The sequence below is a fragment of the Xenopus laevis genome, chromosome 8L, assembly GCF_017654675.1.
Source record: "Xenopus laevis strain J_2021 chromosome 8L, Xenopus_laevis_v10.1, whole genome shotgun sequence".
Taxonomy (NCBI): domain Eukaryota; kingdom Metazoa; phylum Chordata; class Amphibia; order Anura; family Pipidae; genus Xenopus; species Xenopus laevis.
This window is the reverse complement of record NC_054385.1, coordinates 7,287,234-7,298,243: the sequence shown is the minus strand read 5'-3', so window position 1 is coordinate 7,298,243 and position 11,010 is coordinate 7,287,234. Positions and strand designations below refer to the sequence as shown.

The window sequence follows — 11,010 nt, the reverse complement described above, 5'->3', positions numbered from 1 at the left end:
TACATTTGGGACAGAATGATAATTGACCTAAGCCCATATAGGAATGATAAAGCTTCCCATATCCTAGATGAATTAGTTTAAAGTGTTGAACTCTCCAGTTCTCTGAAGAGAAGCATTTTTTAAATTTCCCATATCCTAGATGAATTAGTTTAAAGTGTTGAACTCTCCAGTTCTCTGAAGAGAAGCATTTTTTAAATTTAACTAAAGATGCTATTAATTGAGTAGTGGTGATGTCAGCTAGTTTGACCATTTCTGAAAGTGGATGTTTTTGGACAAAGTCGGGATTCCAAAATTTGCTCGCTAAATTAATTTTTGAAAAATTCTAGGTTGTCACCTAAATCAGATATCTCCTTTGCAACCCAATGGTTTTTGAATGGCAAACAACTTTTTATTAGAAACTGAAAGGAATGCACTTTTAATGATCATATATAAGCAGTGGTCAGATATTTTCATATTAGTTTGCTTTTTTTAAAACTGCCCAAGTAAGGAGATTACCATTAACAGGATCCACCAAATCTTTAATCAACAATGGATGACGCCTCTTGGAAAGAGAAAAAAAGAGGACTTCTCAGCTTTTGATTTATTCCAAAGGAGTTGGGATAGGCAAAAAAGGAGTTAACATATGATTGAAAACATGTCTGGAAAATAAGTTTCCAGGTGAAAATAGAGTCCCTATACAGTGGATTAAGTTTCTATTCAAGAGGAATGTCCTTCCATTTCAAGTGAAGAATCTCCAATATGTGAGTATGGGTCACTGGGAAAAGTTCCAAAGAAGGATTTATGAATTTCTTACCGTTTAGGACCCACTCTGAGATATCTGGAAATTGAGGCTAAATTAAAGGTTCTAAAGTTATGTAACTTTAGTCCTCCAAATGTAAAAGGAGCTTGCAATTTAGTTAAGGCAATTTTAGGTTTCTTACCACCCCAAATAAAAGAATTTAATGGTTTATCCAGAGACGTGATATCCGCATGTTTAATCTGAATTGGTAAATTGGTTAAGGGATAAATTAATTTAGGAAAAAACATCTTGAAAAGAGCAACCTTACCCTTGAGGTTCAAGGGCATATTCATCCATTTGTGGCAAAGTGCTACTGTTTTGTTTATAGCCGGAACAAAGTTAGGTGACTAAAGGCTTTTTAAGTCTTTGGGAATGAAAAGCCCTAAGTATTTAAAGGGATACTGTCATGGGAAAAAAAAAAAAATCAGAACGCATCAGTTAATAGTGCTGCTCCAGCAGAATTTTGCACTGAAATCCATTTCTCAAAAGAGCAAACAGATGTTTTTATATTCAATTTTGAAATCTGACATGGGGCTAGACATATTGTCAATTTCCCAGCTGCCCCAAGTCATGTGACTTGTGCTCTGATAAACTTCAATCACTCTTTACTGCTGTTGCAAGTTTGAGTGATATCACCCCCCTCCCTTTCCCCCCAGCAGCCTAACAACAGAGAAATGGGAAGGTAACCAGATAACCGCTCCCTAACACAAGGTAACAGCTGCCTGGTAGATCTAAGAACAACACTCAATAGTAAAAACCCAGGTCCCACTGAGACACATTCATTTACATTGAGAAGAAAAACAGCCATACGCTTGTGGTTATCAAAAAGATATGTAAATTATTCATATTTTATTGCAAACTCAATAAAAAGAATTTGAAAAGAGAAAAAGGAGAAGAAAAACAGCAGCCTGCCAGAAAGCATTTGTCTCCTAAAGTGCAGGCACAAGTCACATGACCAGGGGCAGCTGGGAAATTGACAATATGTCTAGCCCCATGTCAGATTTCAAAATTGAATATGAAAAAATCTGTTTGCTCTTTTGAGAAATGGATTTCAGTGCAGAATTCTGCTGGAGTAGCACTATTAACTGATTCATTTTGAAAAAAACATGTTTTCCATGACAGTACTATTAACTGATTCATTTTGAAAAAATTGTTTTTCCCCATGACAGTATCCCTTTAAAGGTGAACCACGTCTTTGAAGAGACTCTTACTGTTCCTGTTAGGCAGACAGTTCAGTTTCATTACAGGAGGCGTTCCTAGCTGTCACGTCAGATGAGTTCATTTAAAATGTACAGCGGGAACTTTAACTCGGTTTCCCTCCAAAACAAGAAGGAGGAGCTTCTCGAGTTTGCAACCATCCGATTGGCTCAGGGGACGGCACAGGCGGAGGAGACGGGGTGAGTTCATATCTGACAGGATTCAAGCCGCACAGCCGAGCACCATGACGAGCAGGTGGAAGCTTCTTGTTGTGTCCGTTTTGGTTACAGGTAAGAAGGGTCAGGGAGTCTGATTAGGATTGGCTACAGAAATCCCTGCAGTTCAGTCCAGTTACGCACGACCCCCCCACACACTGGACGTGACTATCAGGATAATGTTACTGGTACTGGGCGCAGCGTGGCATGATTTGTAGCAGAATGACTGAGGTTCCAACTAGTTTGTACGGTCAGTCCGTGACACCGCGCTCACATCCGTGTCCTTTACTCGTGAGAAACTCCTTAGCCTTTTAAACCGAGATCGTATCCTCCGCTGACTCACAGCAACTCTCCTCTCTGTTCATTATGATTCTGCTATTCATAGACTGACGCAAATGTCTACCGAGCCGTGTGCTCTTGTTATTGCCATCAGCCGGCTGCTGCGGGGCCGAGCCAATCAGGAGAAAGAGACGTCAGTGTTTTAAATGCCCCGCTTCCACTTGACGTCACATGACTCAAACTTATGCCATGCACCCGTTTAACCGCACGGTGTCGCTGTTGTGCATCTGCACATCCTGGTCTCTGTAACGCACAACATAATACAAGATTCCACAGTTTCACATTTACTATACGTTCACCTTATTAATTGCAGATAGATCCATAACCCACTTTACTTTAACTTCACCACTTGTCTGTTTAGACTCCTAGAGGCCACACAATTCAGTCCCTTGATTCAGAGCACCTATTTAAATGCACCTTAATGCTGCTTAAAGGGATGATGCACCTATAAGTTACATTTTAGTATTTTATAGAAGGGCTAATTCGAAGCAACTTTTCAATCGTTCTTCATTTTTATAGGTTTTGAATTCGGACTCTTTCCACCTTTTAAATGCAGGTCACTGACCCCACCTAAAAAACCCAATGGTCCCTAAGGCTACTAATTTATTGATATTGCTACAGTTAATTACTCTTCTCTCTATTCACACCCTCTCCTACTCATATTCCAGTCTCTTATTCATATAAATACATGGTTGCTAGCAGGGTTGGACTGGGCCAGTGGGACACTGGGTACAAAACCCTCATGGGCCCTGCCAGCCCAGACCTGGTCCTCTGATCAGTTGCACCACGGCGTGAAGCCGATCACTCGTACGTGTGGCATGATGTAATTTAGTCATGCGTGGGGGAGAAGGGGAACAAGGGAGGTGTCAGAAGGGGGCCCCAGTGACTGCCAGGAGGGCCCTTCTGGCTGGAGCCCTAGTGGGCCCTGATGTTTTAGTCCAACCCTGATTGCTAGGGTAACTTGGGCCCTAGCAACCATTTTACTAAAACTGCAGAGCTGCTGAATAACAACGCAAATAATAAAAAATGAAAACCAATTGCAAATTGTCTCAGAATATCACTCTCTACAAATATGTAGCTCCTGCCTGATGGTTAGCAACCACAATATAACCTTTACTAGCCTGTCTGCACCTAGTTCTGCTCTCATACTGCCCGTGTGCATACCAATAATTTCCCTACAATATGCAAGACCCGCATGGCGCTTTGTAATATACTCTGTTATAGAGGTGGCTTATTACGGCACACAGTCACTTATACACTTCTACTTCTTTTCATAGAGTCAGCAGCACTCACACTGCTATGATTTAGAACTGTGTTTTTTATAACTCTAACATTCAATTTTTTTTTTGTTTTCTTCAGTTTACTTCAACTTGCCAGCAACCCGTGACTCTAATGGTGAGTGTGTATGTATATATATATATATATATATATATATATATATATATATATATATATATATATATATATATATATATATATATATATTTGTATATATATATATTTGTATATTATTTGGTAGAGGTGCGTGAATATTATAGGAGGGATGCCTATTAGCTTCATCTCCGATGAAGTATGTTTATACGAAACGCGTCAGACCATAAGCTGATGTAATTCCTTTTAACGATGTACAAATAAAAGTGATTTTACTGAAAAACTAAAGCGACCAATTTGTGGCCCTGGAAGTGCGCTCCCACACGTTTGGATTGCATATTAGCAATCATTCACATGTATTATAGTATAGTTCAGTGGCCTAATGAGGAGACTTGAAAGCTTCTTGAAGTGTTCAGCACTTTTCCCTTCCTATGAGGTTACAGACAGAGGGGTCGGTGCTACAAATGACTCACTAGTTTGGGGGATAATGCCTTGTTTTGCTGTTCTGCTAATTATTTGTTATTATTGCAGATTTATATGAATGCACAGAATTCAGGAATCTTTCAGTTTCTGAGGGACAAGATGCCGTGATATATCCGGACATACTAGCCTCTAAAAACTATTCTATTCGGTCACCAAAATTTTTAATGTTTGAAGTTGAACAAGGAAGGGTTAAGAAAAAATGTCCTAAGGATAAATGTGTCTGTAAGAAATCTGCTGCAATTCGAAGGAACATTCAACTAAACGAGTCTGGGATATACACCGTTAAGTTCGACTTCAATCAAACTGTCTGCATAAATATCACTGTATCTGGTAAGTGCTGTATAAAGCTTTCCAGTATATATACTTTTTGGCATTTGTACCATTTGATAATTAAAGGAAAAGCTAAAAAGCAGGGGCCTTCCTGGGGGAAGGGGCCAATGGGAAATATGATGAGGAAAAAGTACATTTGTGCTTTCAAAAGTATTGGCTTTAAAGGGGTTGTTCACCTATGCTTTAACTTTTAGTATAGTGTAGAGAGAGAATTTGCAATTTTTTCATTAATTTTTTATTTGTGGTTTTTGGTTTACTTTTTATTCAGCTGCTCTCCAGTTTGCAATTTTAGCCGTCTGGTTACTAGGGTCAAAATTACCCCAGCGACCATGCACTGATTTGAATAAGAGACTGGAATATGAATAGAGAGAGGGGCTGAATAGAAAGACGAGTAATAAAACATAGCATTAACAATACATTTGTAGCCTTACAGAGCACTTCTTGAGAGCTGTAGAGTCAGAAGACTAATAATTCAAAAACTAAAAATTGTAAAAGTTGCTTAGAGTTAGCTATTCTATAACAATAAGGTAAAAAAGTTCCGAATTATGGCAAGGCTGTCTTCAATAGACTCCGTTACAATCAAATAGGGATGCACCGAATCCAGGATTCGGTTCGGTATTCGGCCATGATTTGGGCATTTTCAGCAGGAATTCGGCTGAATCCTTGTGCCTGGCCAATCCGAATCCTTAAAATCATGTGACTTTTCGTCACAAAACAAGGAAGTAAACATTTTTTTTTAGATGCACACTTAGTGCACGGCTCTATTATTCCCTCCCCCTCACTGATTTGCTTATGCAAATTAGAGTTCGGATTCGGTTCAGTATTTGGCCGAATCTTTTAGGAAGGATTCGGGGGTTTGGCCGAATCCAAAAAAGTGGATTTGGTACATCCCTATAATCAAATAATCAACATTTTTTAAAAATTTTCTCTCTCTCTGTAATAAAGAAACAGTAGCTTGTACTTGATCCCAACTAAGATATACTGTAAATAATCCATATTGGAAGAAAAACCAGCCTATTGGGTTTCTTTAATGTTTATATGATTTTCTAGTAGACTTGAGGTTTGAAGATACAAATTACAAAGAGATCCGTTATCTGGAAAACCACAGGTCTCAAACACAGTGGCTAACTATGTAACAGGTCCCACGTCTGTAGTAAAAACTTAAAGCCGAGCGTCCATACCAATTTCCTTCTTTGCCACTGGAGGGCACTATTACACTATGGGGCTTAGGTTATTACCTTGCCTTACCTGTCATCTGACTGTTATCATTAGACATAAATATTCTGACTAGGCTTTCTGTACTGGATAATCTATACAAGTATATAATTGAGCAGCAACCAAGAATTTGGGCTTTCACTTATTTTATTCCAAATCTATTTTTTTAAGCGTTCATAGAGCACCCGACCCCTTTTGTGGTACCACAGGACGTCCGTGTTGGCAATGGGACTACATTTGATCAGAAAAATGAAAACGCAAGTAACGGTAAGTCCATATCACATGCCAAGAGATAAATCCTAAAGAGAATTAGAAGGAGCACATGCCCCCCCCCCTACTGAGCTTGCTATTTGTGCCACAGTCACCTCTGGTCTAAACGTGTGTATCTGTAAGGTCCCAGCCCATGCCCCACAGGATCTGATTTATTTTCTGCCACCAAGAGTAACACACTGCCACCAAAAATAATACCAAGAACATCTGATAAAATTAATTTACGGAAGCTCTAGCTGACCCAACCCTACCATGAGTAGTTACTCTCCTCTTCCTCCAGCATTTTCAGATATTAGGCACCTGTCACTTCATGTGGGCAGATAAACAAATATCAAAGACCAAATAAGTCTTCTAAAACCATCAGGAGAGATCAGTATATACATTTACATATAAGCGAAACCGTAAAAATAAAACATTTATATAAGGATGTGCCACATACTAGTGCCTCTGACTTAAGGTGGTCATACACGGGCAGATAAAGCTGCCGATTTCGGTAGTTTGGACCGATTTGACAGCTTATCTGCCCGTGTATGGGGGCTTCCGACAGGTCTTCCCGATATCTGGCCACGATATCGATCAGGAAGGTTGGATTTTTAACTGACCGACCCGTCGGAGCCCCTTGGCGCAACGTAATTCGATCGTTCGGCCATACGGCCGAATGTTCGAATTACCCCCGATATAGCCATGCTGTTTAGTGGCATATCAGGGAAAGATCCGCTCGTTTGGCGATGTCGCCAAACGAGCGGATCTTTGAGTCTATGGCCACCTTAACTCCTTGTGTGTGGCCAATCAATGAAGCAAAATAAATAATCCACCAAGCAGATATATGGGAGCAGAAGTGTGTCACCCCATATGTATCATGAGAACCATAAGGACCAATATAACAGGGAGCACCCAAGGCCTGTCCCCAAGCACTCTTGCTATTTCAGTCTGCTCCACTTTAGATCTCTGTACAACATACAGACAGCTATTGCTAGAGATGTAATAACTTATTTTCGCGTTTTGCATTATGGCTGAATTCAGACTTTCTCTTTTTTTTTTCTTCAGTAATCATTGGTGTTGCTGTTCCAATTGGTGTTATTGCACTTACAATTGGTGGTGTTGCCCTTATAATTGGTGTTATTGCCATTACAATTACTGCAATAGTCTGGCGGGTGAGTACAACATGGTGCTAATTTGATATTGCTTCCATTTCCCCACATTTTATTAGCTGAAGGTGAAGTTAAGGCTCATTGTTTAGTTTTCCTCTATTCCTGGGTCTTCTGCGGGAATTCTCTTAGGGCCCTTGCACACCAACATTGGACATTTGTCTCGATTACTCAACATGCATGTGAAACCCAGTCTGTAAGGGCCCTTACACAGATGGGACATGGGGGTTTCCTGATTTAGTGGCGGCTCATTGGCAGGACCAAAACCCCTAGATCTTTTTGCTTCATATTACTGTGTGCCAGAGTCTCCTCCACTGCAATAGTGTAGAACAAGTCCAGATAACGGCACACTTGTATGCAAATTAAGTGCCTATACTGAATTCTTACAGCCCAGAATTGTAATGGTTGACGCAAAAGCAACTCTTCATGAAGCTATAGTTACACACTTCCCCTTTAAATATACAGGTACTGGACATGTTATCCAGAGTGCTGTGAATCTGGGGTTTTCCGGATAAGGGATATTTCTGTAATTTGGATCTTCATACCTTAAGCTTACTAGAAAATCATGTAAACATTAAATAAACCCAATAGGCTGGTTTTGCATATAATAATGAATAATTATATCTCAGTTGGGATCAAGTACAAGCGTCTGTTTTATTATTTATTATTATTACAGAGAACAAAGAAATCATTATTTTTTTTTTTTTTTTTTTTTTAAAAGTCTATAGGAGACAGCATTTCCGTAAATCGGCGCTTTCTGCATAACGAGTTTCCGATAACGGATCCCATTCCTGTACTTGTGTACGCTGATATCTAGTGGTCATCATAGAAACAATTGATATAATCCTTCATACACAAATATATTGTCAATATGTAGGACAATGTATGTGCTTTAAGAAACCGTAACATAAATGAAATGAAAGTGCTTTACAGTAATACAAATATAATGCTGTGTTGCCCTGCACTGGTAAAACTGCTGTGTTTGCTTCAGAAACATTATTATTGTTTATATAAATAAGCTGCTGTGTAGCAATGGGGGCACAATGTAATTCTCCTACCGCACACCTGTAGTTCACCAATCCTGCAAGCTGGTGGTGCGTTCCTTCCGTTAACCCGGCCGGCTGGTAGCAATGGGGGCAGCCATTCAAAGGAGAAAAGGCTCAAGTTACACAGCAGATAAGCTTTGTAGAACATAATGGTGTTATCTGTTATCCACTATTTAACCTGTGCCATATAGCTTTTTTTCAATTTCTTCTATTTCTTGTTTATATGAACTATAGTAGTGTTTCTGAAGCAAACATATCTGTTTTACCAGTGCAGGGCAACACATTATATTTCTATTACTGTAAAGCACTTTCATTTCATTTACGTTAATTTTTTGGTGTTACTGTTCCTTTAAATCAGGCCTGATGCGTAGGATCCATCCACATCATCCAGCAATAAAAATAAATATTCCAGCCAATAAGTCAAAATTAGATTTTTGCTAAAGGCTATTTTAAGTATGAATGAATCATCTTTAAAACTAGGTTAGTAAATTGTTACAGATAAAGTTTTAAAGGTTTTTAAAAGTTTTTTATGTATTTATTTTTTTAAATTCTGTCTTCTGTCTCCTTTAGCAAAGGAAAAAGAACAGAACATGGTGTTTCAGACAATCAGTAGTGGCCAATTGTGATCCTTCTGTGCAATATACGCAGGTAAATAGCCAAGCCTAATGTCGATACTGTCCCTTTAATAGTTTTATTTTTTTAAAAAGAAGCAGTATGGGTGAGGCCCTTTAATGAAAATTGACTGTTCAGTAGGTAAAGAAGTGTCTGCCATAGTTCTCCCCAATATATATATATTTATTATTTTATTTTCATGTCACTCGTGTATCCAACGTTTCGGCCCACATTGGGGCCTTTATCAAGGATACTTGATAAAGGCCCTGATGTGGGCCGAAACATTGGATACACGAGTGACATCAAGAGAGAGAGAGAGAGAGAGAGAGAGAGAGAGAGAGAGAGAGAGAGAGAGAGAGAGAGATATTTAGGACAGAAGGCATTAACAACTGTACCCCCATTCTTATTTATTTTAAGTTGTTAGTGTTGATGAGTGCACTTTCTGTGCTGACTGACACTGAGAGGTGATATACAGTGAATTCTGTTTAGGATGACAACAAATGTTCTTATAATGATATGTCCTTTTTACTGGCAATAATCTTTTAGTGCAATGGAAGGGATCCTGAAATAAACATTTCAGTGCCGACTCCTGAATGAAGCAGCCTCTGCTGAGTGATTTCTGAGCTGGAGTACAAAGTGGATACAAGGTCAAGGTCACTATTGGGAATTCACTCTGTACTGAAATAATAATGATTTAAAGGACAACGTGTGACCCAGTGCAGATGATATGCTGAACGGCACTTGCACCGTCCGACTCCTGCACTGATCAATTTATATGACATTCGAACATGCAAATGGGACACATTCCAACATTCTCTCTGTACAAATAATATTCTTTTATTTTATACCATCTGTCCCCCTGATCTGTTGGATGGCTTGCAAGCATTGTATGGCTCCTTTAAGATTCAGAATGATTCAATAACTTGCCACAAGATGCAGGAGAAAATGCTATTTAATAGCTGTTCTGTTTTGGAAATATTTGCTTTTCCTCTGCCAACTTATTCCCGAGAAGCACAAAAAAAACAAATATCATGTTTACAATTTTCCACAAATTACACTCCAAAATCCAAAACTACCCATCAGTAAACACTGTAATAGGATATTATATGTTTTATTCCAAAAGCTGCCTTTGTCATAGTAAATTAGGTTGATAAAAGACACACATCCATCAAGTTCAACCTTCTAAGTCTATATATAACCTGTCTGTCAACTGCCAGTTGATCCAGAGGAAGCAACAAAAAACAAACCCAATTTGAACACTTTTCATGTGCAATTAACTGTTTGTAATGTCACATTGTTTGTTTAAGAAATGTGTTTTATAAGAGAATACAAACGGCTTATTTATTTTGGTGACTTTAATTTTATTTTAAAGAGCAAGGCAAGCCATTTTTATTCTAGGTCACCCCCAGTGAATAAGATTGCTTACTTTGCTCACCACAGTCCATTTTCCCATTTCTCCGGTATTTGTAATCGAACAGACACTGTAATATATTGGCTGTGGTAGGAATCTGGGAAATGTACAAAGTGACTGTCAAGGAGAAAATGTTAAGGTTGGGGTTGTTTTCTCTGGAAAAAAGGCGCTTGCGAGGGGACATGATTATACTTTACAAGTACATTAGAGGACATTATAGACAAATAGCAGGGGACCTTTTTACCCATAAAGTGGATCACCGTACCAGAGGCCTCCCCTTTAGACTAGAAGAAAAGAACTTTCATTTGAAGCAACGTAGGGGGTTCTTCACAGTCAGGACAGTGAGGTTGTGGAATGCACTGCCGGGTGATGTTGTGATGCTGATTCAGTTAATGATACTAAGCTCTATAGTTAGTATAGATATGGGTATATACAATTTAATTAAAAGTAGGGAGGGTTGTGTATATGGATGCTGGGTTTTCATTTGAAGGGGTTGAACTTGATGGACTTTGTCTTTTTTTCAACCCAATTTAACCATATAACTATGTGAGCCAAAAAAAAAAGATCTGTTTCTGAATTTCCAGTTTTACTGTTT

General features: G+C 38.9%; 1 protein-coding gene across 2 annotated transcripts; it reads left to right on the top strand.

The window, feature by feature from the left end:
* The first annotated feature begins 475 nt into the window (after positions 1-475).
* Positions 476-10,529, top strand: LOC108698216. 2 transcript variants are annotated; one of them, XM_018229532.2, is made up of 8 exons: positions 476-740; positions 2,108-2,265; positions 3,889-3,924; positions 4,432-4,713; positions 6,100-6,195; positions 7,246-7,352; positions 8,963-9,040; positions 9,551-10,529. In XM_018229532.2, exons 2-8 carry the CDS (start codon positions 2,220-2,222, stop codon positions 9,599-9,601), a joined length of 696 nt encoding a protein of 231 aa, XP_018085021.1. In that variant the 5' UTR covers positions 476-740; positions 2,108-2,219; the 3' UTR covers positions 9,602-10,529. The 2 variants fall into 2 exon arrangements, with proteins under 2 accessions (XP_018085021.1, XP_018085020.1); XM_018229531.2 differs by having other exon boundaries at positions 1,948-2,265.
* The last annotated feature ends 481 nt before the right edge of the window (positions 10,530-11,010 follow it).

Coding starts and splice junctions, on each gene's coding strand:
- LOC108698216 (XM_018229532.2), top strand. CDS start 2,220: ATGACGAGCAGGTGGAAGCTTCTTGTTGTGTCCGTTTTGGTTACAG. Junction 6,196..7,245: donor AAATGAAAACGCAAGTAACG/GTAAGTCCATAT, acceptor TTTTTTCTTCAG/TAATCATTGGTGTTGCTGTT. Junction 7,353..8,962: donor TTACTGCAATAGTCTGGCGG/GTGAGTACAACA, acceptor TGTCTCCTTTAG/CAAAGGAAAAAGAACAGAAC.